Source organism: Ceratotherium simum, chromosome 6 (genome assembly GCF_057802395.1).
Source record: "Ceratotherium simum simum isolate JZ-2026a chromosome 6, ASM5780239v1, whole genome shotgun sequence".
In the NCBI taxonomy this organism is placed as follows: domain Eukaryota; kingdom Metazoa; phylum Chordata; class Mammalia; order Perissodactyla; family Rhinocerotidae; genus Ceratotherium; species Ceratotherium simum.
The window spans coordinates 31,760,849-31,788,393 of NC_141905.1; the positions used below are offsets into that span (position 1 = coordinate 31,760,849).

Genomic DNA, 27,545 nt, shown 5'->3' on the forward strand with positions numbered 1-27,545 from the left:
TACCAACAGCACAATGCACAAAAGAAAAAAATTGATAAATTGGACTTCATCAAGGCAAAAACTTCTGCTTTTTGAAAAACACTGTTAAGAGACTGAAAAGGCAAGCCACAGACAGGGAGAAAATATTTGTAAATTGTATATTTAGTAAAGGACTTGTATCTAGAATATATAAAGAATTTTCAAAACTCAGTGATAAGAAAAGAAACAAACAATTTTTTAAAAAGATTTGAACAGACGCTTTACCAAAGAAATTGTGTGGATGGTGAATAAGCCCATGAAAAGATGCTTAACATGATTAATTATTAAGGAAATGCACAATAAAACCACAATGAGATATCACCACACACCCATTAGAATAACTAAGATTAAAAAGACTGACCGTGTCAAATACTGGCAGGATGTGGAGGAACTGGTACTCTACATGGCTGCAGGGGATACAAAATCATGCAACCACTCTGGAAAATACTGTGGCAGTTTCTTAAAAAGTTAGACATACACTTACCATACAATCCAGCCATTCTACTCCTAGATATTTACCCCCCAAAAATGAAAGTATATGTCTATATAAAGACATGTACACAAGGTTCACAGCAACTTTATTTGCAACAACAACAAACAATACACATGTCCATCAATAGGTGAATGGGTAAATAAACCATGGTACATCCATACAATGGAATACTACTCAGAAATAAAAAGGAATGGACTATTGATGTATGCTACGAAATGAATGGCTCTCAAAATACTCATGTTGAGTGAAAGAAGCCACAAAAATAAGACTGCAAACTGTATGACCCACTTATGTAAAATTTTAGAAAATACAAAGTAATTTATTGAGACAGAAAGCAGATCCATGATAGCCTGGGGATGGGGCAGGGGCAGTGGGGTAGGCTGTAGAGAAGGGATTACCAAGGGGCAAGAGGAAATTTTTTAGGGTGATGGATGTGTTCATTATCGTGATTGTGGTGAGGGTTTCATTAATGATATATTTGTCACTTCAAATACATGCAGTTTATGTCTAGTATACCTCAATAAACTGTTAAAAAATGAGTTTGGGGAATATTGTATTTGGAATTTTTATACAAAGCCAGTCTTTCTTAACACGTTTTGTTTTTCTTATAATTCAATAACAACAAAAAGTCAAAATCAAAGCCCACAAATCTCCTCTAGTTTCACAAATATTGTGGGCTGTACCAATACCATCATTTTCTGTGTGCCATGCTCTGGGAAAAGGACTGGTTTTGAGGGTCATTCTTCCATCCTTGGGAGTGAAGGGGTCAAGGTGATGTTGTTGATGATGATGTCGTTGGCTTTTAAGCACGAAAGGATGCAATAGCAGGGGTGTCCCCAACCACAGGACTGAAAGTCCTCTCCACGTGTTCCGTTTTGCTTTCTGGAGAGGTGAGTGGCCGAGGCTTAGAAACAAAGAAAAGTGTCGGCTGGAGTGCAGCATCTGTGGGCACCAACCCAGGAGCCCCGGTCCACCCAAGCAGCAGGGAGAGGGAGAGGGGTGTCTGTGCGTGGTCGTGGAAAGAGGGAGGACGAGGTGACCTGAGGTTTCCAGGTTCCAGGGTGATGTGACTTTGGATAAGTAGACTCAGTGCACCCCCAACCCCTCAGTGCCTCTGCATCTTGCTGCCCCAGAGGCGGCTGCCTCCCCCCTGAGCACAGAGAGAATCCAGGGAACAGCCTGAGCCAGAGAGCCACGAGGCCACCAGCCAGACACAGAATTTGACCTGGCCGTGTGTCCAGAGGTCAAAATGGGGAGCAGGCAGAGGCTCCAGCAGTGGCTGCAATGGCCACTTCACCCCAGGAGGGGGCTGCAGCTGTCCCTGGTTTGGCATGCCTAGTACCATGTGTCCGTACGCGGCAACAGCGGCAGCAGAGCAGAGGGCTGAGTGCCCAGTGAGCATCCACCTGGGTTCACGTCACGGCTTTGCCAGTTACCAGCCATGTGCCTTAGGCAAGTTCCTTAACAGGTCTGTGCCTCAGTTTCTCCATCAATAAAATGGCGATAACAAAAATTACCACATACAGTTGTGAGGATTAAAGGAGTTAATATCTATAAGATGTTTAGACAATTCCTGACACAGAGTGTGCTCGCTGATGTCTTTGCCATTGTTGCATTATTCCATCCTTTTGGAATCTCTTTCCTGCCCTCTCCCACACAGACAACTCAGGCTTGCCCACACGGCAGACCAAGCATCCCCCTACTTCACTCCTGGGTGTGATGGGCAGCTCCCTGACACCCTTAGATGGAGTTCCTCAGCTTTGGGGCTCGTGCTGTCATATTTCTATTGCCCTGGCTACTAAGAACCTCACAGAAAATCTAGAACATGGGTCTTGGAGAGGAAGGCTTGAGGAGGGTGGGCGGGGAGTGACCCATGCAGGTCCTGCTGTCTCCAGCAGGGGGCGATCAGCACCAAGCTTTGCTTGGATGGAGTGGCGTGCTGCCCAGTCCCAGTTCCTGGAACAATAAGCTGCTTACTGTAGGAGGGAGAGTCGCTCTGGTTCTAAAGCCGCGGGTGGATTTGTGGGCACTGCTCCCTCTTGGACCCCTGACTTTCCTAGTTCCCGGCTGCCCCACTTTTCAGAGGAGGAGCCTCATGCCATAGGTGGCTGGGCCTCAGTTTCCCCGTCTGTAAAATAGGCATTATCACCTCTGCCTTCTCCCCTGAGGCTTCCCACAAGCGAATTCCTAGCAGCAGGGCAGGCCCAGGAGGCTCCAGGCCCAGCCCACAAGAACAGCTGGGAAAAGCCATTTCCTTAAGTAGCAACACCAAAGAACGGGAGAGGCCATTCCAAACCGGGAGCAGGCAGCCTCGGGCCAGCTGCTGATCCTCCCAGGCCTCAGTGTCCCAAATTATCCCAAATTTGGCCCCAGGGTGGCCCCCTTTAGTCCTTGCACCAACAAGGGGCTGCCGAGCTCGAGTTGAGGTCTTCCTCACCCCCTCCCCACCCAAACAACACAAATGAAAGCCAAAAAAAAAAATCATGTCTTTATTGTTTGATTAATAAACTGGCTGGGAGGCGCAAGAGCGGTGCACGTGGCAAACACCTGCTCTGATTAGTCAGAAACTCCTGTTAACGTGTACAAAATGAATGTTACAAAAATCACATAAAAACAGGGTCAGCAAAGCAGCAGCCCTTGGGGAGGGCTCAAGGCACCTGGAAGCCTGAGAAATGGGCCCAACCTGGCCCCTGGGGCGTGGCCCAGAGACTGGGGGGCCCCGGGGGCTGCACCCGCCCCTCCCCTCCGTCACCACAGGGCACGCACGCTCTCCTCCCTCCCTGCTTAGAAATCTCTACAGAACTGCCCTCAGAGGGGCATAACCACCACAGGCCAAGGCACTGCCAGGAATGAAACGGGCCCCGAGCTGGGCGCTGAGCTCCCCGGTCTCCGGCGGCCCGGGCCTGGGGAAGGGACGCCCCTGTCCCCACGCCCAGCAGCGTGGGCAGGGACGGAGTCTGGAGCCGGGGGGGCCTCAGGCTCCTCCGCCCCCCAGAGAGGCAGCGGCCACGGAAGGCCTGAGCTGGCCCCCAGAGCGAACGGGCTGGGCTCCGGTCCGTGCCGAGTGGGAGAGGGCCACGGGCCGTCCAGCCTTTCACCGCGGCCCGAGCGCTGCTCTCCTGGCGTGGTCCTGCTGCGGCCGCCGCCCGGCGGCCCTAACTGGGGTAGCACATGCAGCAGCCCGAGCCGGCTGCCTCCACGCTGGGCTTGGCGCCGGGCCCCAGGAGCCCATCGGTGACCGAGTGCTCCATGATGATGTCCTCCACCCGGGTGATGTACAGGAATGTCAGCAGCACCCCCAGGAACTGAGGAGGAGGGGCAGGCGGGTGAGAGCCTGCTGGGGATCTGGGCGGCCTCTCGGGTGGTCCCAGCTCCCAGACACCCAGCAGTCAGTCACTGCACTCATGGCACCAGTGACCCAGGAAAGCCCAGAGCACAGGCTTCCCCTCAGCACCCCCAAGACCCAAGCAGCCCCCTCTGGGCCCTGCTCTGCCCCTCCCAGGAAATCCCAGAGACCCTCCCTGTGTCCTGTCAACAGAGGCCCCTCCATTCTGGGATTCCTGTCTTCACCCAAGCTATGCACTCATGATGTGGGGGACCTTGGGCAAGTCACTTAACCTTGCCCAGCCTCAGTTTCCTCCTCTGTAAGATGGGCATGATAATAGTACCCACCTCACAGGACTGAAGGAGACAGTGCCTGTGAAGCGCTTGGAAAAGCTTTATAAGCCATGCTATTGCCATTGGCCCTCCAGCCCTCCCAGGGTGAGCCCAGGCTGCTGGTCTAAGAGCCTTCCTCACCCCGCCCGTTTGTACCTTCTCCGCACTCTGTAATCACCAAGCCACACTTTATCTGAACCCAGTCTGCCCACCACCCACACTTCCAGCTCCCCTCCCCGGGTGGAGGGGGGACCAGCCCACCTGGGGGAGCAGGATGCCCAGCAGGAGGCCGGCCATGATGGCGTAGTTGTCCATGAACCAGATGAGCACAGCGTTGGTGCAGCCCCGCACGTAGATGACGTCCTGCACGCTGAGGCGCTGCCGGGGAAGGAGGCTGGCTGAGCACCTCGCCTGGTCCCCACTTAGGGTCCAAGCAAGTCCCTCAACCTCTCTGGGCCTCAGTGTCTCACATGCAATGTGGGAAGGTGGCTCTAGACCACTGGGTCTCAACGGGCACTACTGCTCCCAGAGAGCACTGGGGACGTGGTGGTGGCACTTTCGGTTGTCACAGCGATTGGGTTGGAGGCTGAGGGACTTCAGAGCTAAGGATAATCCTGCTCCACGAACAATTGCCCTGCCTGCGTCTCAGATGTCCCCAGGCATTCGTGTGGGTGAAAACCAGTCCATGATTATCTTGGCCAAAAGCCTGACTCCGGGGACATAAAAAACCAAAGTGTTTTCTGCGTGTTTTTACTATACATTGAATTTTGCAAAAATACGGCTATGTAAATTAAGGAATGATAATACTTTATTTTGTTCATAACTTTATCAAGAACTGTTCACCATTTAAAAAAAAACATGTCAATGGCAAAAATAACGCCCACAGCATACAAGTTGCCAACGTTACACCCCCAGGTATCAGCCGGCCCTGTCAGAGCAAACCCCCACCTGCCCTACTGTGTCCTCTGCTGACTGTATCCATTGCCTGAGGATTTACAGTTGACTTATGTCATATGGTTGTAAACTGTTTTATTTCTCCTTTTACCTCAGATCATGATGTTACTTGTTTTGAAATTAGGTATGTTGGTAGGTTATATTATCTGTGAATTTCATTTTGGGATAATAAATAGGACATTACTAAATGTTTATTATAAAAACTGGCCATTGGGTCTATGGGTTGAGAACCACTGCTGGTCTGTGGCTTTCCAACTTAAATGAGTCAGAATCACCTGCTCCGCCCCACCTCAAGAATGTGCACATCTTCCAGGTCCCTGGGGGGTGCTGTTGCTGTTGATCTGGAGACCTCAGAGAACCACTACTCAGTGGCATCTCATGTCATCATTATTTTTAGCCCCCTTCTCAGCACCCCCCCAGCTTCTCTCCTAGTCCTGGGGAGCTGTCCAGGAAGCTGACCCGGTGCAATCCCCCAGAGGGCTCTCCGCCTCCAGGGACTCCGGGGTCCCAGGCTAAGGGAGCCAGGGTGAGCCATCTGCAAACTGGCAGCTCCAAGGGCAAAGGCAGGCTGGTGCTGAGCACGGCTGGGCACCTGGGCATGCCTCACACACCCAAGCCCACAGTGGGTGCTCAGCAAACCCCGGCAGGCGGCCTCTCCCAGTCCCAGGGGATTTTTGGCTCCCTGACTGGGTAGGGGTGGAAAACCCCAGCAGTCCCTGGCTCCTATTCACAGCCAGGAATGTTGGGAAATCTCAGCATCCAGGAACCCCACTCCCAGGAACCCCTCCAATCCCCTGCGGATGGGACAAGAAGAGCAACCTTTCTGGAGGAAAGAGATTTCAAAGACCTTACCTCCTTGTCAATAGTTTTGTAGCCACACATGGTGTTCACAACTTCTGTCTGAAATAGAAGTGTATATTAGCGAACACTTCACGGTGCTTATTGTAAAAGAAACGATTATTCTCCCCATTGTATGGATGAAAACAACTGGGGCACAGGGAGTTGAACTGTCCAGTTTGGATGGAGCTGAGATTCCCAACCCGGGCAGGCTGGCTTGAGTCTGCACCCTAAACTCCCCCTCCAAGAAATGCCCAGGAAGGAAAGGTGGGAGGACCAGTTCCATGGCACTTGGGTGGGGGACCAGTCCTCCACCAGCGGCAGCCTAGGAATCCGGAGAAAAGCTGCCCCAGGTTCCCTGCTGCGGCCTCGCCAGGGGCACGGCTCTGCTGACGGGGTTATGCACTGTCTCAGAGGGCAGGGCTGGGCTGTTTCTGCTCACCGGCTCTTATGAAGGAAAACCTCAGACCACAGCCAGGATGCAGGCCAGCTGTGGTTTACCTGAGGGCAAGGCCGGGGCATCTGAGCACACTGCTGCCCCGGCAGCCTGCCACCCATCAGTGGAGGTGCTGCTGAAGGTCCCTCCTGGGAAGAGAGTTGCTCTCAGGAACCCGCAGCTGCAGATGAACCTTGGCGCAGGGAAAGCTGCAGTGGGCCCTAGACCCCATCAATCCCTTCCCAGCAGGTGTAAGTCTCAGGGCTGGCAGGGCACTTCCATCACTACCTGTGCCCCTGTGCATCTCCTCCTTCTATAAAGAGGGAGAAAGCTAGATGGCCTGGTCCCACCCCTCCACATCTAAGTGAAGCTGCTGTGGGGTAGGGTGCCACAGGTGTCAGCAGAGTGCCGGTGTGGACTCTGGCATCACATTGCCTGGTCCAGATCCTGCTCTGCCACTTACGAGCTCTGTGACTCGCCTTAGGTGTGCTGCCAAGGGACCGGCACCTGGAGGCACGCAGTAAGTACTTGTTGAATGAATGAATGGATTCCCTGGTCTCTTCCATAGAGCAATGGTGACCAGAGAACCCACCCCATGGGGCTGTTTTGAACATAAACTGAGATATACATGTAAAGTGCTGATGCCAGGGCCAGGCACAGGAGAGCACAGGAACGCTGCCTGCAGAGACTGTGTGCACGATCCTGCCTCCGGAAAGGCAAGGAAGGGCGTCTACTCTCCTTCCAGAAGAGCAGTTGGACCTTGGACATCATCCAGATCAGCCTAAATGTCAGGGCTGCTGTGTGCGCAAATCAACCCCCCTCACTCTAGACTGTCCCCAGGTGCCCTCAGACCAAGTGTCACCCGGCATCCACTGAGCATCAGCCAGTGCCTGTGGCCCGTCCAGGCCATGAACATGACCCTCATGGAGAGGGTCAGGCCTGGTAGCAGGTGCATGAGGGCATGATGGGAACGGGGCTTTCTACCTCGTCTGTTCCTTCATTCGATCATTCACTGAACAAGTATTAACTGAGCACCAATTATGTGCCAATCCCTGTTCTAGATATTTGTTATATAGAAGAACAAGACAAATTCCTTGCCTTCATGGAACTTACATTCTAGAAAGGAAGACAGACAATGAACTTAAATAAGTACACTATATGGTGTGTACAAGAGTAACTTCACTGTTCACTGTGGTTCTAGCCCTGGAGGCAGAACCACAGCCCCTGCCCTCAGGGGGCAGACACACAGCTGGCAAAGGCCTCCCTTACACCTAGAGCCCAGAGCCCTTCTCTAGGCCCCGGGGAGACTCGCCTCCCCCTGCCAGGAGAGCCCCCCTCCCAGGAGGGGCATAAGATGCATCCATGGGCTTTCCAAAGGTAAGTCCTGCCTGGATTTGACCACAGCAGCAATATTCTCCAGAGGCTCTGCTGAAGGTTCAGAGGCCCCGAGACCAGCTGTGCAGTGGCCTCTCCCATCTGGCACAGGGCCACAAGGCAGGAGGTCAGAAAGGGGACTCCCGAGCAGCCAAAGATGGATACAGCAAAGTTCACAGGGTCATTCATATGTGCTTCCTCTCACCCTGACACAGGACAGAGGAGCGGGTTATCTGGGGTCTGAGCAGCTGATGGGAAGGGGGAGAAACGCCTTCAGGGACAGGCCCCCAAGGAGTAGCCAGCAATAAGGGAGTGCATATTCACAAAAACGACACAACAGTGCAACAGGCCCAGCAGTCTGAGGCCCTTTAATGCAGAAGCAGGCTGCCCTCTACACCAACAGGCTCGGGGGCATCACTCTAGGTGATGGTGCTCCAAATCCGCTATAGACCACCAGGAGAGCTGATGGTACAGTTCCCGTCTGAAGGCCAGCAGGCTTGAGACCCAGAAAGAGCTGATGTTTCAGGTCAAGTCTAAAGGCAATCGAGCAGGAAGAATTCTCTAACTCCCATCCAAATCCTCTATAGGAAGCCAGATATAAGACATCTCAGGAAAAAAAACGCGACTTTCCCTGAAGAACTGGTATGTTTTCTTCTGTTGAACAGTAGCAGTGTAACAAATCATATCTCCCTTTTTCCTTTGGCTGCCAGGAAGCTTTAAACCACCAAAGATGAGGCTCATTTCCAGTGATTCCATAAGCCCTTTAGGCCTACATATCAGTATTTTATATTTTTCTCCATCACCTGGCCCTCTTATTTTACAATATATTTTCCATGACCTTATTTTTTTTTAATTTTAGTTTTTTACTCTGTGTATTTCCTGTGTGCTCATTCAGATCCTGGTGGAATGAGACAGTGTAAAATAGATTCACACACAAATGGAACAGATTCTACCCAGGAAGGAAACACTGTCTTTCACATTTAGAGAACGTCATCCAGGTGTGGGCGGCACAGGAGGACCCAGCAGTTTGTAACACAGGACCAGAGATAACCCAGCCAGCAGAAAGTCACCTCCTCACCCTGATGTTCCACCCAGATGCCGGCTTTAGATTCCATTTCTCTGCAGATAGCATCCGTGTCTATACTCCCAGCCTGGTCCTCTCGCCCATACTCCAGACTCCTCTACGTAACTGCCTCTTTGACATCCCCGGATGCTAGAATGCCACACAGGCTCTCAAACACCCTATGTCCACGCTGAGCTCCCAATCCCCCAGACCTGCCTCCCTGCAGTCCTCCCCTCTCAAGCAGTGGTAGCTCCGCCTTTCTTGTGGCTCAGGCCAAACTCTGGGAGTCCTCCTCGATTTCTCTCTTTCACCCACCTCCCACATCTGATCTGTCAGCAAATCCTCTTGGCTTACTTGCAAAACACAGCCAGAATCTGACCATGTTTTACCACCTCCACTGCCACCACCCAACTCTAAGCTTCTGTCTTCTCCCACCTGGTGTGGTGGACGCTGTGAGGAGTTGCCCAGAACCCCTGCAGCTGCTGGGAGCACTGCAGGCAGGAGCTCTTAGCTGTCAGTCCCCTGTGGTGATTGTCACACATGGTTAATTGTCACACGTGGTTAATTTTATGTGTCAACTTGACCGGGCCTCGTGGTTCCCAGATATTTAGCCAAACATTATTCTGGGTGTTTCTGTGAGGTCATTTTTCAGCGAGATTAACGTTTAAATCAGTAGACTGAGTAAAACAGATTGCCCTCCCTAATGTAGGTGGACCTCATCCAATCAGTTGAAGGCCTGAATAGAACAAAAACCTGAGTAAAAGAGAATTCTTCCTGCCTGACTGCCCTCGGACCTGAACTGAAACCTTGGCTCTTCCTGGATCTCGAGCCTGCCAGCTTTCGGACAAGAGCTACACCATCAGCTCTCCTGGTTCTCAGGCCTTCGGACTCAGACTGGAGCTACACCATTGGCTCTCCTGGGTCTCCAGCTTGTGGACGCATCCTGCAGATGTTGGGACTTGCCTGCCTCCATAATTCCAAGAGCCAATTCCTCATAATAAATCTCTTTACATACACACACACACACACACACACACACGCATACACACACAAACACCCTATTGGTTCTGTTTCTCTGCTGAATGTCAAGTCCCCTCCCAGGTGGGACACTGTCCTCACGCAACGCCTGGGCAGTGTGGGGTGTGAAGGCCTGGCACCCTGCCCCAGCACGGGACAACTCTGAGGGATCACCCCAGATTTAGTAGAGATTCCCACTGAGACCGCATCATTGCTTGACTCCACCTCTGCCCAGCCCTGCTCCTGTCACCTCCATTACAGGTGTTGATCCTGACAGTGCCTCCTGCTAAACCTCGCTCACTAACCAGCATCTCAGAGCCTGCTTCCCAGACACCCTGGCCTGTGACACCTGGACCACTGCACCGGCCCCTAACCAGACTCCCTGCGCCCACCTCTGCCCCACAGCAGCCAAGGTGATCCCAGTAAAGCCCAAGTCATATCTGCCACTCAGCCACTGAAGCCCTGTCACTTGACTCCCTACAGTCAAGGGAACACCAGAATCCTGACTGTGGCCTTCAGGGCAACTGTGACCTCCCTGACCTCATCTGCTACTGTCCACCCCGCCACACTCTGCTCCAGCCACACTGGTCTCTGTGCTGTTTCTCCAACACACCAGAGCAATTCCCACCCCAGGGCCTTTGCACTTGCTATTCTCGCTGTCAGGAGTGCCCCTCCCCCAGATACGCATGGCTTACCCCTTCACTTCCTGCAGGGTTTGACTGAGAACCTCCCTTCTCAGTATGTGCAACCCTCCATGCCCCACTTTATTTTTATCCTTAGCATTTATCACCTTCTAACATACTATCTCTTTTACTTATTTATTTTGTTTGTCAGTCTTCCCCACCAGGACGTCAGCTCTGTGTGGGCAGAGAGTTCTCTGTGTGTTTGCTGGACCCCCAGAACTTAGAACCGCATCTGGCACATAGCAGGTCCTCAGTCAATATTTGTTGAATGAATGAATAAATACAAGTGGGGCTTGGACATTCAGGTGCCACTGCCCAGGGTGACAAAGTTCAGGATGACCCCACAGGCTTCTCTGAAAACCCTGGGCTCCTCCCCAGCACTCCCCCTGCCCAGAGAGTTACCCTAAAATGGCAGCTAAAATTTCCAAACCACCCCCCATCCTGGCCCGGCCTTTTTTAGGGCTAGTGCACTTGGCACTGGCTCCCTGACTCATGGGCGAGGCCTCAGCCCCCACCGGCAGCTGCTTGGTTTACAGAATCCGGCAGTGGGCACAGAATGGTGGAGACGTCAGAAGAGAAATTTTCCATGACTACTCGGGGCATGAGTAATAGCAAAGCTCCCTGCCTCGTTCCAATCCAGAAACCAGGCAGTTTTCGGACACAGTAGTCAAACACACAGAACTGACGAGGCCTCTCATTCATAAGCGGTGACTGCACAGGACAGCCTCCCAAGGGGCTAAGGAGGTGCCAGGGCTGAGAGGGTCCTGCTGGGGAGAGGTGGAGGCTGGCTTTATGTCACCAGACCCCCTTCCAAGTGCCCTGTTGCTGATCGTCACCAGGACCTCAAGCCCCAAGTCCACCAGAGATGCCCGAAGTGCAGGCCCTGCTCTGCCCTCCAGCTAAGGCTGCAGAGCCGGCCGCCCCTGCTTAGCACCCCTGGCCTGGAAGCCTCTCCCACTCCTCGCCTGGCCTGTCCAGCAGTCCAGAGCACGGCTCTGATGACGGCTGCCTGTATTTCATCCCAGCCCTATCTACGTTAAGCAAGGCACCCACCCTCTTGATGCCTCAATTTCCTCCTCTGTACAGGGGTAAAATAATAGTACCCAGCTCACAGGGCTGTGGAAAGGACTAAAGGAGTTAATATTACAGAACCTGGAGCAGGCCAGACCCAGTAAGTGCTCAGTAGATGTTAACTAGTGCTCCTGGTAAAGAGAAGACCTCCCCCGCCCCGGCCCAGCTTTGCCCCTTTCTGTAGCCCTTGAGGCTCAGGAAGCCTCTGAACGACCACCACCTCCTGCCTGCCCCACCTGCCCACCAGCCCTGCCCTGAGAGACAGAGAGGTGCCTGCCCAGCCGGGCGGCCCAGGAGCAATGGGTACCGTGTTTCTGACGCAGCAGGTGTAGGGCACCCCGCAGGCCAAGGGTCCAGGGGCGCTGCAGTCGTGGTACTGGTTTGTGCTCCAGTCTCGGTAGTCTTCCGCGCCGCAGCACTTAAACTGAGAGAGGAAGCAAGCAGGGAGGGAGCTGTGTCACCGCGGAGGCCGCGGGCAGACGCACGCAGGGGCCCTGCCAGGAGACGCTGCGATTTGCGATGTGGGTCACCCCGGCAGGGGGCTACAGGGAGCTCATGAGGCTGCACATCGTCAGGTCAGAGCTCTCGAAAAGTGGCGTGGCTGCCCGGGAGGGAGTGAGCACCCTGTCACCAGAGAGGCGTGAAAGCAAGGCTGGGCAGCCTCTTGGTGGGAGATTGGGTGGTGACTCAACACTGGAGGGCAAGTCCTGCCTTGACTACCGGACTCTATCTTCACATCCCCAGTGCAGGTGCTCGAACTGAGAACGTCCTTTCAGGTCCCAGAGACTAGGATTCTACGGAAGCCCCACAACCCAGGGGCCCCCACACCACACTGACCTTCTCCTCCCCAGCCCCAGCTCTGCCTGTCCTGCCCTTGGCAAAGGAGCTCACGCACCCCACGTCCTGCCCTGGGTTCAGACCGAAGTGATGGTGAGGCCAACGTCATTGCCCCCTTAGCTGAGCTCCTCCCTGCATCTCTCCCGTACCGGTGCCAACACCTGGGGAAGCAGCTATCCTACTGAGGTGCTGGTGTGTGCCAGGCATTGTTCTGGGCACTGGAGAGATGAGGGGAACAAAGCAACACAGTCCCTGCCCACGTGGGACGGGTTCTGGTAGCGGGAGACCAGAGTAACCACTACGTGAAAGGTCAGTGAGGCAGTGCCGCAAACCAGGGACACGGAAAGATCGGGGAAAGGAGTGGGGAGGGGCGGCGTTAGGTTAGGAGCTCAGGAAGGCTGCTGAGGAGATGACGTTTAATGTGAAACACGAACAGGAAAAAGCCAGTCAACACGTGCAAAGGCCCCGTGCAGAAACAAGCAAGCTGTATTTCAGCAGCAGGTGCAGAGGCCAGCGTGTCTGGAGCAAAGCAAGTGAGAGTGGAGGGGAAGAGGCTGAGGGGGGCACAGGCCGGACCACGAAAAGTCTCGTCTGCCAGAGTAAGCAGGGAGCTGGGACTGTATTCTGAGTGATGGGGAGTCACTGGAGGGTTTAACCAGGGAAGTGATACGGTTGGAGGTCCTAGTAGAAACACAAAACAGACACCCTTCCAGAGTCGCCAGAGAGCCCTTTAGGCTATCAGTTTTTGGGACCTGGAGGTGCCTCTCTAGGGTGCAGTGCAAAGGGCATTTGCTTTGCAATCAGGCAGACCAGAGTTCAAATCCTCACACCACCTCTCCTAGCTGTGTGACTTCGGGCAGGTCGATCAGCCTCTCTGGGCCTCAGAGCCTCATCTGTAAAGCAGGAAGAGCAAAGCCAGCTTTGCACAGCTGAGCTGAGGGTTACAAAGAGAGGCCGTGCATGAAGCGCTCAGCACAGGGCCTGGCACCAAGCAAGTGCCCAATGAGCATGAGTCACCCCCATCCCACGCCAGGAGAAACAAAGTCCCCACACCTGCTGATGGCTGGTTCTAATAAAAACATCTCGCTCCACCCAACGGCCTGAGCTGGCAGGCACATTTCTGGCAGGGAAGGGCCTCCCAGAGGCTGCACCTGTTGTGACTACAGCGAAGGCCTGAGCCAAGGGAGCGGCCACAGCGGGTGGTCCTGGGTGCAGTGAGATGCTGGTCCCCACTGAGGGCTAGCACGGGCGGACCAGGCCAGCTGAGGCCCCCAAGGTCATGTCCCAGGAAGCACTGCCAGGGCTGAGGGGGCCCGCGGCCCTCCAACTCTGCTAGTCCTCACCGAGAGAACAGGACGATGAGGGTCCCTCCAGCTGATGCTCACGGTCTTACCACGTGCCTGGCTCTGCTCTAAGCCCTTCTGAATAAGCCAAGGCGTTATCACCACGACCCCAAGAGGAAGGGACCCTTAGTATCCCCCCGATGCAGATGAGGAACCTGAGGCCCAGGACTAAATGAGACTGATAAATAGAGGCCACAGAGGACAGAGGCTGGCCCTGCAACTGCTACTATTATTGCACCAACAGGCTTGGGTGGACCTTGGGGAGAGGGATGGCATCCCAAATGACAATCCTCACATTCAAAGAGGTATCACGGAGCACAATGAGCAGTCTTGTTCTGTTCCCCAATGCAGGGGGAAATGGAATCAGGGAACAGCTCTCTCCACATCCGGCTGCCCTTGACTTGGCAGGGAGTGAGCTCCCCGTCACCGAAGGGATTTGACATAGGGGACTTTGAACTGGGTGAACTGGGGACACCTCAAGGAAGGAGGATCTTTGCCCATTGGAGAGGGGCACGATGGGACCCTGCAGGGTGGCTTGTAGCTACACCTGACCTTGTTCTTTTTTTTGAGAGGGGAGGGCCCACGTAACCAGAGAGGGACAGGTAGGGCAGGATATTCTGGGCAGGCATATAGGCAGAGGACTGGTTGAGAAGGTCAGGACCCGGCGTTCCCATTCTTGGTGGCCATCTACGGCCCACCTTGCCTCCCAACTTGGCCAGCCACCTGCTTTAGGAATGAATCAGCCACGTGACCCCTCCCCCTCCCCATCTTGAGCAGTGTCCCAAGTGGGGGGCAAAGGGCGTGGGAGGCACATCCCTGACCTGAAGCACCTGGCTCACCTCCTTCTGAACAAAGTCCATGATGTTTTTGAAGTCCAAATCATCATAGTAGTTCTCAATGCCTCTTCGAATGTTGTCATTCAGAAAGTCGATGGTCTATGTAGACAGAGAAATAGTAAAAGAAGAGAAATAGTAAAAGAGAAATAGTAAAAGAAAGATGACCACACACCCCCAGAGTCCAACCCAAGATTTCCCAGAAGTCTGGATTGGAACAGAGTGCCTACATGCCCCAGTAGCCCCCACCCCCGCCTGCATGGAGCCCCTCCTCCACTCCCCACCCTCAGCACCCACAACCTCCCTGCCCACATGCCCTCTCCGTGCCCCCAGTGCCCATCAGATGCCTGAGTCCTTCTGCCATGTCCCAGCAGGAGTGATCCACCCCATTTCCTTTACAAATCAGACAGCCCAGGCCCGGAGAGGGTGCGGCCCCACCCGGGGGGACACAGCTCTGAAGCAGCCAGGCCGGGCGGGGACTCAGCTGCCCCAGTTCCTGGCCTGGTGCTCCTTCTCCCACCCAAAGACACGCCAGAGCTGAATCTTCCCTTTGCCCTCCAGACCTCTTCTCCACTCTTCTCTACTATCCCACCTCTTGTGTGATAGATAAGGAAACTGAGGCCCAGAGAGGGGGCCTGACTCTCCCCAGGTCACAGAGCAGGCTGGTTAGGGGCCCAGCCAGGCCTGGAGATCAAGTCTCCTGACCTCCCGCACAGGCCTCTCTCCACTGCAGCGCTCGGCCACACAAAAGGGCCCATCTCCCAGCTCAGGCGGGACAATCCCCACCGGGAAGAGCGCTGGCGCACCGCCCTCTCCCAGTCACACTGGGCTTTCTGGATCAACAGCCCGGCTGTTGTGCTGAAACCTGGGAGCACAAAAGGCCCCACAGCAGGAAGGGGCGGGGGCGGGAGGGTGGGCAGCCCAGCTCCACGCAAACGGCGACAATCGGACCTTTCAGAGTAGGGAGGCCCATGTATCATCAGAGATTGTGCTGGCACAAAGGGGGCATTCTCGGCTCTGGAGCCAGACAATCCCCGGGGGAGGCGCCTGCGAGTACACTGGGACCACAGGGCCCTGAATTTCACGCCCAGACCTGCCACTGCAGGCCCCATCACGGCTACTTCCCCTCTCTGGGCCTCAGTTTCCCATTTGTGACCCGACCCCGCAGGCCTATCTTTAAGACACCCTCCAGCTCCCAGGATCAAAGACTGGGCTGAGAGGAGCCGTCAAGCCTCCTGGTCAAGGACAGGCCCTGCAGCCAGCCGGGCCTCGGGCACTTCACTGAACCTCCAGCCTCCATCTCTTTACCCGCAAAGTGGGGAGGACCATCCTCTGCCTCATAGGGATGTGGTGAGATTTAAACAAGCCAAAGCTACAAAAGCACTTAGCAGGACACTGGGCACATAGCAGGTCCTGGTATTCTTATTAGAGATCTTTCTTTTCCTAGGAGACACATACCCTATGGGACCACTTCATACCCATCAAGTCATCGGTGGAAAATGGCTAATCCCAAGGGAAACTGAGGCCCCAACTCTTGTCCAAAAGACCTACTGCAATGGAGACAACTGCCAGGGCAAGCGCTGGCCCCTGGCCTGGGACCCTCACAAACACCCTGCAGCCCAGAGAGGTGATGTGACTTGTCCGTGGTCACCCCAGTGGTCACTGGCAAAGAGATGCTGGAACCAAGGTGCCAAACTGCCAGCCTGATACACGTTAAGAAGCCAAGATAAGAACCCGAGGTTCAGTTGGGTACCATCTCTCCAAACCGTCTCCCGTATCAGGGAGAGGGGAACAAAGCCTGCCACAGCTGCCTCCTTCCCAACGCTCATACTGCTCAAAGCCATGGTCATGAAGGAGACTGGCTCAGGGAAACTTGTCTCTGTGACCAGAAGGAAAACCCTCTGCTGATGATAAACAGCCATTCTGGAGCAGACCTGGCAGCTGAGGAAGGCTGGACGTCAACCTCGGGAGGAAAGAGAAGACGCAGGCGCTGGGCCAGCCCTTCTCCCCTCTGAAAGGCTCTGCACTCACCAGCCCTTGGTCCTGCACGGGTCTGGCGCTGGATCCCAGGGCAGGGGCTGGGTGAAATGGCTGCTGGCCACATGGCTTGGGCAGAGCAGGGACCCGCCTGGCCTCAGGCCCACCCTTCCCAGAGGTCCCCACGTCATGAAGCCTTTCTAACCGTGGGTGTCTGCTCCTCTGGGTGATGAAGGGACAGACCAGCAAGTTCTGGGGCACGGATGGGGTGTCTAAGAAACAGGACGTCAGGGTGGGGTCAGTCTGCCACCCAGGGTAGGGCAAAGAAATGAGCTCACGGCATTGAATGGGATGCTGCAGGGGGGCCTTGGCCGAGCTGAGGTGCAGGGGATGATGCCAGGGATGGGGACATGTCTAAGGCCACATGCATGGGGGGCTTCCTTCCACTCTCAAGGCACTGCAGACACAGTCTTGGACCACCATGTCCCTCTGCACCTATCCCAGCCCACGGCCACCTCCCAGCCCCTCCACCAGGTCACCTTCCAGCCCTCCTACTGGGTCACAAGCTCTTTGGACTCCCTCAGAGCTGGAGATGGGGGGCGGGGTGGGATGGGGGATGGGGGGGATGAGGGCAGGAGGCCCAGGGCAGGGTCAGCAGAGGGGATGCCCAGTGCCCAATGGGAAAGGCTCTCCCTCCCTCTTTGGTGAGGAGCCCTGACCTCTCTCCCCAAACTACCTCAGTCTCTGAGCAGTTTCCAAAGGCCCTGACTCCAAGAGGCCTCTTTGTGAAAATCAGGCCTTCCATCTGGTAAGCCGAGTGGGCCCCTGCGGGGAAGGGAGGCCCCACTGGAGGCCTCTTGGAATGGACAGGAAGAACAGATGGTCTCAGCTCCACGGGCTGCAGCTGCCCCCACTTCCCATCAGGGACCTCTCTGGGTCATGTTGGCTCTTGCGAGTGTGCACTGCCTTTGGCACTGTGTGTGTGAGAGAAAGAGTGAGTGTGTGAGAGAGAGAGTGTGTGTGAGAGAGAGTGTGTGTGAGTGTACTGGAGAGACGTGTAGGACATTTAGGTGGTTCCTGGGCTGTGATGCAGGGATGGGTGAGAACTCCGATGAGGCGGGTTGTTGGGCAGTTCATTAATTAACTGTCAGTGCCACGCTGTGTTCAGCTACGTTCTGAGGGACTGGGGGAGCCACTCAGAGGCCGTGCCCTGTGGGAGCACAGCAGAGAAGAGAGAATTCTGGCTTCCTCTGCTGCGGCCAGAGGCCAAACACACCAGTTTGCCTCTGCCTACACCCGCCCTGCCTACACCAGGTCACGCCAGCAGGGGCAGCTGCCACGAGAACTAGGAAACCACCTTTCATGAACGGCTGGCGTGGCCTCGGAGGCCGCGTGGCCCAGCTAAATTAAGCAGAGGGTAAGTGAACGTCAAAGGCCACAGGATTTTCAGAACATGTTCTTTAAGCCACCAGACTCAAGCTACAAAGAACTATCCTTTCTAGTTTTTTTCTTTTAAATCTAGTTTTAAAGATATGCGAAGCCTCAGCGTCACTCCTCTCTGTAGAGGTGCTTGGAGTGTTTTTAAATGAATGAGGAATCAAAGGGCATGGGGGCATGTGGCAGCAGCCCCCCAGGATGGGGGGCTGGAGGAGCAGGGAGAGGAGGAGGAGCGCAGGGGCGGCAGCTGGAGCTCCCACCAGGACCCCGGGGATGGCGCTGTCCTTCTTGGTTTCCTGCTGGCAGCTTCCATACCAGCTCCTGAGACCCGAGGCCAGGGAGGCCCGGCTGCTGAGCGGGAACCAACGCCAGCCTGGTTCTCATAACGTGGAGCGGATGCTCAGCCTAGGACTTCCCTCCTTCCTTTGTGCCTGGGCTAAGCCAGCATCTGGCGGCTCCTCTCAGTCCCCCTAGAAGGTAGGGACTCGTCCTCACCGCCCAGGGATCCCAGGCCCTGGGATGGGCCCAGCCTGACAACAAGGGTCGAGGAGACCCCAGGGAGGGGGCAGGGAGGAGGATGGAACCTGCAGGGTTCTTTAGAATATTTGCCAGACCCTCCTCAGACCCAGAAGTCACAGGTTTAATCCCCGTGGTGGGGGAGGGCCACGCTTCAGCTGCCCAGGTATTGTGGGCTCCTGCTTTCACTCCCAATGGCTGTCCACAGTGCGGCGTACCAGCTGTGGGAGTCGGGCGAGATCCGTGCAGAACTTTCTCTACTTTGCTCTGGTGGGAAGGACATGTATATGTCAGCCAAGCAGGCCATGGTGCCATCTCCTCTCTCCCTGCCCCTGACCTCAGGGTCATGCCCAGAGCCAGCTGGTGCCAGTGCCATGATGAAATCAACAGGCTGGGTGCTGCCCATGGCCCCTGGACCTGGTGTTGAGTGCGACCACAGCACCTCTGATCAAGGGCAGGAAAGAGGCCACTCCTCCCCTGCCCTGGTGGTAGAGGGAAGGAGGCCTGGGATGTGGTACAGATGTACAAGTTACAGCCCAGTGCTCTCTGGGCGTCCCTTCTCAGCTCTGCCTGGCTGGGAACACATGGCCAGAGCTGCCCACCTCCACCACCCCTGACACCCTCAAGAGAGGCCCCGGAACAAGCTGGGGTGATAGCAGATCAAGCGGGGTGAGACCCAGACAGCTGTGGAGGTCCCTGGAGTTCCCCTCCCACTGGCTGGGGCCAGGATGCTGCACTTCTCCTGCTCCTAATGCCCAGGCCCTTGGGGCCCCTGCTCTGTGCTCTGCTCCCCAGTACACGACCACTTGACCCTATATAAGCAGAGAACCTGCTTCAGTCTGACCGCCAGGCCACTCTTGTCAGCAGAAACCTCACCCGGGGTCGGGGTTGATGGAGAGTTTCTTCCTTCACTTGGGACTCTGTTTATATTTCACTGCCTGGCTGTGGTCATGGTCTATGCACCTTCCTGAGAATCTAGCGTAAAGTCATTAGCCTGATGATTTGTCCTTATTTGTCACCACAAGTGGATTCTTAGAGTTAACAGGTAGCTTCTGGGGCTGGAGACTGAACTTGTTATAGTGTGGCTCAGAGAAATCCGTTTTCTCCTCTTAGTGAGGAAAAAATGGAATTGGGAACTCACCTCCTCCCAGAAGCTGACCTTGATTGCTCCTCACCTTTTTCTCCACCTTATACTGTCCCTTCCTGCCACCATCAATAGCTAGCATGAGCGTGCTCCTTCTCTATCCTCACCATTGACCCATCTCTTGTTTTACAAAATTGCACTGTATTAGAGTTGGAAGTGACATTATTTTTCTTTACAAGGTATTTTTCCCTTGATTATAAAAAAATAAAAAGAAAATTTGGGAGCTAGGGAAAAAATATAAAAGAGAAAATAAAAATCACCCTAGCCCCATCCCTTAGAGGAAGTAAGAGTTAATCTGTTAATATTTCTATTTCCTTCCAGAGTTTTCCAGGCCCATTTTTTTCACTGTGGAGATCTTACTGCACTTATAGTTTTGTATCTCATTTTTAAATTATTTTTAATTATGTATCACAGGCATCTGATAGCACAGCCCACCATGAGCCTCCAAACAGCTGAGACCCCTGATGGTGAGGGTCCTTCCTGAGCTACACAGAGACCCTCCCCTGACAGGGCCCCGTGAGGGGACACCCCATCCAAGGTGAAGGAACACACTTCACCCTGTGGTGCCCTCTCACCCCTAGACGCAGGCCCACAGCGTCCTCAGCTGTGAGGACTAAAGAGCCCCTGGAGGTGTCATCTTAGCTCAGCTCCCTCACTGGGAAGAGAGTGGTGTCATGGTCCCCGTTGACCTACAGAGCACTAGAAAATGATAGATCAGCCCAGCCTGCCTTTGTGAAAGCATGCTGGAAACCAGAAACCAGAACTGCTGTTCATTTAGGGGACTGTTTATTAAAAACCATTGATGCTGCTGACCATGAACTGGACCTGGGTTCCAGCCAGGAAAGCACTAACCCATAACTTCTGGGAAGCCATGGGCCGGCCAGGAGCCCTGCTGCCTGCACAGAAAAGAATCCCCCTGGGCAAATGGAATAACCGTCTCTCTCCCCTCAGTGCTGCTGAAAAATAAACCAATACCATGGAGCTGCCAGCTCAGCGCAGATGGTTTGAAAAGCAGAAAAGAGGAAAAGGCAAAAGTAGGTAGCAAGACCAGATTGGAAAAACAAGCAATGGGACAAAGAAGAAATCAAAAGAGAAATCAGAAAAGATCTTGAGACAAACAAAAACAGAAATACAACATAGCAAAACTTATGGGATGCAGGAAAAACAGTTCTAAGAGGGAAGTTTATAGTGATTCTTTCTATATTAAGAAAGAAAAAAGATCACCAATAAACAATCTAACTTTATACCTCAAGGAACTAGAAAAAGAAGAACAAACTAAGCCCAAAGTTAGTAGAAGCAAGGAAATATCAAAGATCAGAGTGGAAACAAATGAAATAGAGACTACAAAGACAACAGAAAAAATCAACAAAACTAAGAGTAGGTTTTTGGAAAAAGATGAACAAAATTGACAAACCTTTAGCTAGAATAACTGAAAAAAAAAAAGAGAGAGAAGATTCAAATAAATAAAATCAGAAATGAAAGAGAAGATGTCACTACCGATACCACGGAAATACGAAGGATCATAAGAGACTACTATGAATAATTATACACCAACAAAATGGATAACCTAGAACAAATGGATAAATTCCTAAAAACATATAACTTACCAAGACTGAATCATGAAGAAATAGAAAATCTGAACAGACCAATATTGAGTAAGGAGATTGAATCAGTAATCAAAATTCTACCAATAAAGAAAAATCCAGGGCCAGATGGCTTCACTGGTGAATTCTACCAAACACTTAAAGAAGAATTAGGGCCGGCCCTGTGGCTTAGCGGTTAAGTGTGCGCACTCCGCTGCTGGCGGCCTGGGTTTGGATCCCGGCCGCATATTGACGCACCGCTTCACCGGCCATGCTGAGGCCGCATCCCACATACAGCAACTAGAAGGATGTGCAACTATGACATACAACTTTCTCCTGGAGCTTTGGGGGGAAAAATAAATAAAAATTATTAAAAAAAAAAAAAAGAAATGGCTTTAAAAAAATTTTTTTAAATAAATAAATAAAGAAGAATTAATACCAATCTTGAAATTCTTCCAAAAAATTGAAGAGGGAACACTTCCAAACTCATTTACAAGGCCAGCTTTACTCTGATACCAAAACCAACAAGGACACTACAAGAAAAGAAAACTACAGGCTAATATTCCTGATGAACATAAATACAAAAACCCTCAACAAAATATTAGCAAACTGAATTCAACAGCATATTAAAAGGATCATACACCATGATCAAGTGGGATTTATCCCTGGGACACAAGGATGGTTCAATGTATACAAATCAATAAATGTGATATACCACATTAACAAAATGAAAGATAAAAATCACATGATCATCTCAATAGATGCAGAAAAAGCATTTGACAAAATTCAACAGCCTTTCCTGATAAAAACTCTCAACAAATTAGGTATAAAAGGAATGTACTTCAACATAAAAAGGCTATACATGACAAGCCCACAGCTAAAGTGTCCACTCTCACCACTTCTATTCAACATAGTCCTGGAAGTCCTAGCCAGAGCAAGAAAATTCGGCAAGAAAAAGAAATAAATGGCATCCAAATCAGAAAGGAAGAGTAAAATTGTCTGTTTGCAGATGACACGATCTTACATATAGAAAACCCTAAAGACTCCAGCAAGAAACTGTTAGAACTAATACATGAATTCAGTAAAGTTGCAGGATACAAAAACAACACACAAAAAATCAGTTGTTTCTATACACTAACAGTGAACCACCCAAAAGAGAAATTAAGGAAATAATCGTATTTACAATAGCATCAAAAAGAATAAAATACTTAGAGATAAATTTAACCAAGGAAGGGAAAGAGCTATGCACTGAAAGCTATAAAACATTGATGAAAGAAATTGAAGAGGACACAAGTAAACGGCAACATATCCCTTGTTCACAGATTGGAAGAATTAACATTATTAAAATGTCCATGTTACTCAAAGCAATCTACAGATTCAATGTAATACCTATCAAAATTCTAATGGAATTTTTCACAGAAAGAGAAAAAAAATCCTAAAATTCATATGGAACCACAGCAGACTCCAAATAGCTAAAGCAATCTTGAACAAGAAGAGCAAAGCTGGAGGCATCACACTTCCCGATTTCAAACTGTATTACAAAGCTATAGCTATCAAAACGGTATAGTATTGGCACAATAACAGACACACAGACCAAGGAAACAGGTTAAAGAACCTAGAATTTAACCAACACATATATGGTCAACTAACTTTCGACAAAAGCACCAAGAATACACAATGAGAAATAGTCTCTTCAAAAAATGGTGCTAGGGAAATCAAATATCCACACACACAAGAATGAAATTGGACCCTTATCTTTACACCATACACAAAAATCAACTCAAAATAGATAAAAGACTTAAATGTAAGACCTGAAATCGTAACACTCCTAGCAGAAAACATAGGGGAAAAGCTCCTCGACATTGGTCTTGGCAATGATTTTTTGAATCTGACACCAAAAGCAAAGGTAACAAAAGCAAAAATAAACAAGTGAGACTACATCACACTCAAAAGTTTGTGCACAGCAAAGGATACAATCAAAAAAATGCAAAGGCAACCTACAGAATGGGAGAAAATATTTGCAAATCATATATCTGATAAGGGGTTAATATCTAAAATATATAAAGAACTCATACAACTCAATAGCAAAAAAACAAATCATCTAATTTAAAAATGGGCAGAGGACCTGAATAGATATTTTTCCAAAGAAGACATACAAATGGCCAACAGGTACATGAAAAGATGCTCAACATCATTAATCATCAAGGAAATGCAAATCAAAACCACAATGGTATATCACCTCACATGTATAAAAATGTCTCTTATCAAAAAGACAAGAGGTAACAAATGTTGGTGAGGAGAAAATGGAATCTTTTTGTGTACTGTTGGTAGGAATGTAAACTGGTACAACCATTACGGAAAACAGTATGAAGTTTCCTCAAAAAATTAAAAATAGAACTACCATATGGTCCAACAATCCCACTTCTGGGTATATATCCAAAGGAAATGAAATGACTATTAAAAGAGCTATCTGCCTTCAAGAGACCTCCCATGTTCATTGCAGCATTATTCACAACAGCCAAGATGTGTAAACAACAGATGAATGGATAAAGAAAATGTGAGAGAGATATATATATTTATATTTATTTATTGTGTGTGTATATATATATATATAGCCATTGCATATACACACACACATACATACACGCACACATGGAATATTATTCAGCCATAAAAAAGAAAGAAATCCTGCCATTTGTGATAACACGGGTGAACATGGAGGACATTATGCTGAGTGAAATAAGCTAGGCAGAGAAAGACAAATATGAATGGTATCACTTATATGTGGAATCTAAAAAAAAAAGTTGATACTCTGTATGATACCGTAATGGATACATGTCATTATACATTTGCCCAAACCCATAGAATGTACAACACCAAGAATGAACTCTAATGTAAACTGTGGACTTTAGGTCATTATGATGTGTCAATGTAGGTTCATCAATTGTAACAAATGTACCTACCACTCTGGTGCAAGATGTTGATAATGGGGGAGGCTATGCGTGTGTGTGGGCAGGGGTATATGGGAAATATCTACCTTCTGCTCAGTTGTGCTATGAATATAAAACTGTTCTAAAAAATAAAATCTATTTTTAAAAATCAGAAAAAAAAAAAAAAAAAGTCAAATCCATAGAACCAGAGAGTAGAAAAGTGGTTGCCAGGGGCTGAGGGGTAGGGAAAAAGGGAGATGTGGGTCAAAGGGTACAAACTTTCAGTTATAAGATGAATAAGTTCGGAGGATCTAATGTACAGCATGGTGATAATAGTTAATAATTATTGTATTGTATACTTGAAATTTGCTAATAGGAAAACTATGTGAGGTGATGGATGTGTTAATTAACTAGATTGTGGTAATCATTTCACAGTGTATACACATATCAAATCATCACATTGTACACTTTAAATATATTACAATTTTATTTGTCAATTATACCTCAATAAAGGTGGGGGGTGGGGTGGAAAAAAGACTGAGCTGCCTCTGTCTTGCTCTGTGCTCTTGGGAGGGCTTCCTGACCTCTCTGTGCCTCAATGACTCCATTGATATGATGGGAATCTCCCCTCCCCTCTCTTGGGGCTCATAAAACAGGAAGAAGACCATTGGATTCCAAGGGTGTAGACAGGCCTGTGGTTAAGGCCCACCCACAGGAGGCCCAGGCAGAACAGGTGGTCCTCGCTCCCACCTGAGCCAGCATACCAGCTATACCCGTGAAGAGCTTGGCAGGAGTCAGACGCTGGGATGTTTGAGGGCTCTGCACAACCCAGTGTCTGGGGTAGCGCCTGCTGCCTTGGGCTCAACTTCTGACAAGAAAGACAACTTGGCCACAGCCCTGATGCACCCGCCCAACAGCGATGCCCAGGAGCACCAGGAACCAAGCTGTCTGGGTGGGCAGGGGTGGAGGCAGGGGCGTGGACAGAGAGAACTGAGCTTCTGCAAACATGCCCTCCTCCTCAGCCCCATCTCCAACACCAAAGCCAGGAGGAAGACACAGGAATAAGACTATGGGAGGAGTGACGGAGCCCTGGGTTGGAAGTCAGCCCGTTCAGCCCCTAGCTTCTTGTGGGACCTTGGGCAAGTCTTTTCTCATCTCCAGGCTTCAGAGTGGAGGAGGTAATGTGTAATGAGGGTCCACTAGGGACCAGAACCAATCCAGGTTCTTCACATGCATTCTCTCATCAAATCCTAACCCCAAACTCCATGAGCTAGGAATCGTGATCCCCTGAGGAACCTGAGCGTCCGAGAGGCTAAGTGACTTGCCCAAGGTCACACAGCTAGTATGAGGCACTCACAGCCTATGACAGAAGGAGTTGGAGACCAGGAGCCCTGAGAACCACTCTGGCTCACAGGGGCCCTGATTCTGCACACCCTTCCAGGACCAAGACGCCAGGCATCACCCTCTCAGCCCCTCTCTTGCCCTCACCCCTATCTACATCCAGCACAACAGAGTCCTACTGGCACTGCCTCCAAAACATACACCAAATCCAGCCATTCCTGTCCAGGCCCACTGCCTCCACCTCGGTCCAAGCCACCATCTCCTCTTCCCTGGTTGACCACCACAGCCTCCCCGCCGGTCTCCCCACATCCTCCCTACTGTCCATTCTTCACTCAGTAGCGAGTAAAATGGAAATCAGATCATACCACTTCCCTGCATAAAACTCTCCAAAGGCTTCCTACTGCCTTTAGCAACAATTCTGAGCTCCTAAATCATGGCCTATGGGTCCTACGTGATCTACTCTGGCTGGCCCTTCCAACTTCACCTTCCAGCCCCTCCCCATCCCTCACCGGCTTCAGCCAAGCGGCCTCTACACTGGTCCACAAACCTGCCAAGCTCCTTTCTGCCTCAGTGGTTCCCTCTGCCTGGACTTCTCTTCCCTCCGAGCCTCACCTGGTAGGCTCCTTTTCATTATTTCATGACTGTCCTCCCCACCCCCACCCAGGCACTCCCTACCACGCTGTTTTGTTTTCTTGTTCTCTGGTTTACTTGTTCTGTGCCCGTCTCCCCAGCAGGATGGACAGGGTGAATTATCTACCCTGCTTTCTGCGCACACCCAGTTTACAGCCCAGGGCAAGTGGGCGTTCAACATACACGTGGCTGATAAAGGCGTCACAGGCCCACCTGGTTCCGGAAGATCAAGGCCACCACGCCACCAATGAGCTCAATGATGAGGCAAATCCCAAGGACGTACATAAACTGAAAAACAAAACCAGAGATTCAGCCAGAGGGGCAGGGAAGCACCAACTGCTCCGAGGTCAAGCGCTGTAAGTAGAATCATCTCTGTGGGAGCTCTTATGGGCTCCCAGCCCTTCGCCCCTTCCTCCCGTGAGGACACAGGACGCAGACAGGCATTCCCCGGGAAAGCCCGTTTCTGGAGCCGGTGGTCAGGAAACGTGACTCAGCCGTCCCAGCCAGACTGTTATTGAGGTTTGTCCCAGGGGTCCTCAGTGGGCTCTAGGTAGAAAAATACACCCCTGCCCCCCACCACCACGAGGAGGGCTGTCCTCGCTCCGGCTGACCCAGAGGGGATGGGCCTGACTTGATGGGCAGGTTGGGGCAGCATTTCCAGCTCTGCCCGCAGAGCCCCTCAGAAGTGGCTTCCCGGAGCCCCAGAGTGGATGGGGGGATGTCTGAGGCTTAGAAGATAGGCACCCACCCAACCCCTCCTTTATGGCAGAATAGGCATTGTCCAAACTAATGGCAGCAACTTCCAGCCTCAGGCAGCACCAACGCCCTACTGAGCGGGGCTTTCAGGGACTTCCCATGTCGGGGGACAACAAGGTCAAACATACTCATGGGTGCAGAGTGAATGGATCCCCCTCCCCGGTACCCCCAGCTTTGGGGAGCCATCCTTCATCCCACAGTAAGGGGGGCAGATGTGGCCAACCCCACGCCCTGACCCCAGGGCAGGCATTTGGCCCAAGCAGGCCCATCAGAGTCCTGGGACTCTGGCCAGAGCTGCCAGGACAGATGCCCCGGGATCAAGAGCTATAAGGACTCTGTTGGCCTGAGGCTCCTGACAACCGTCTCAAAGAGAGCCTGAGGACAATGCCAGGCATCCAGCTGGGAGGTGGCAAGAGGCAGGGCGAGAGCCCAAGAGCGCCATCTAAACCCCAGGACCCAGTGTGGGTTTGCGGGTTACATGAGCTAATGACTCACCAATAACCACTTTTTTTGGTTTTGCTTGCTCTCATTTGAGTGTGGGTTTCTCCCACTTCCAACTGAGGGTCCAGACCCACACAGGGTTCAAGGAAGAAGAAGAGTATTCAAATCAGCCTT

The 27,545-nt window shown here is 51.7% G+C and overlaps 1 protein-coding gene across 2 annotated transcripts in view; it reads right to left on the bottom strand.

Moving 5' to 3' along the window:
- Positions 1 to 2,978: 2,978 nt before the first annotated feature.
- The window catches only part of TSPAN15 (tetraspanin 15), a 52,861-nt gene continuing 28,294 nt past the window's right edge, over positions 2,979 to 27,545 (bottom strand). The window contains exons 3-8 of one of the 2 annotated variants that reach the window (XM_004427037.2): positions 26,388 to 26,462; positions 14,623 to 14,718; positions 11,911 to 12,027; positions 5,975 to 6,022; positions 4,430 to 4,546; positions 2,979 to 3,816 (exon numbers count right to left, since the gene is read on the bottom strand). In XM_004427037.2, coding sequence (XP_004427094.1) covers positions 3,667 to 3,816; positions 4,430 to 4,546; positions 5,975 to 6,022; positions 11,911 to 12,027; positions 14,623 to 14,718; positions 26,388 to 26,462 — 603 coding nt within the window. In that variant the 3' untranslated portion in view covers positions 2,979 to 3,666. The remainder of the gene's footprint in view (positions 3,817 to 4,429; positions 4,547 to 5,974; positions 6,023 to 11,910; positions 12,028 to 14,622; positions 14,719 to 26,387; positions 26,463 to 27,545) is intronic. The other variant, XM_087432951.1, reaches the window with a different exon arrangement.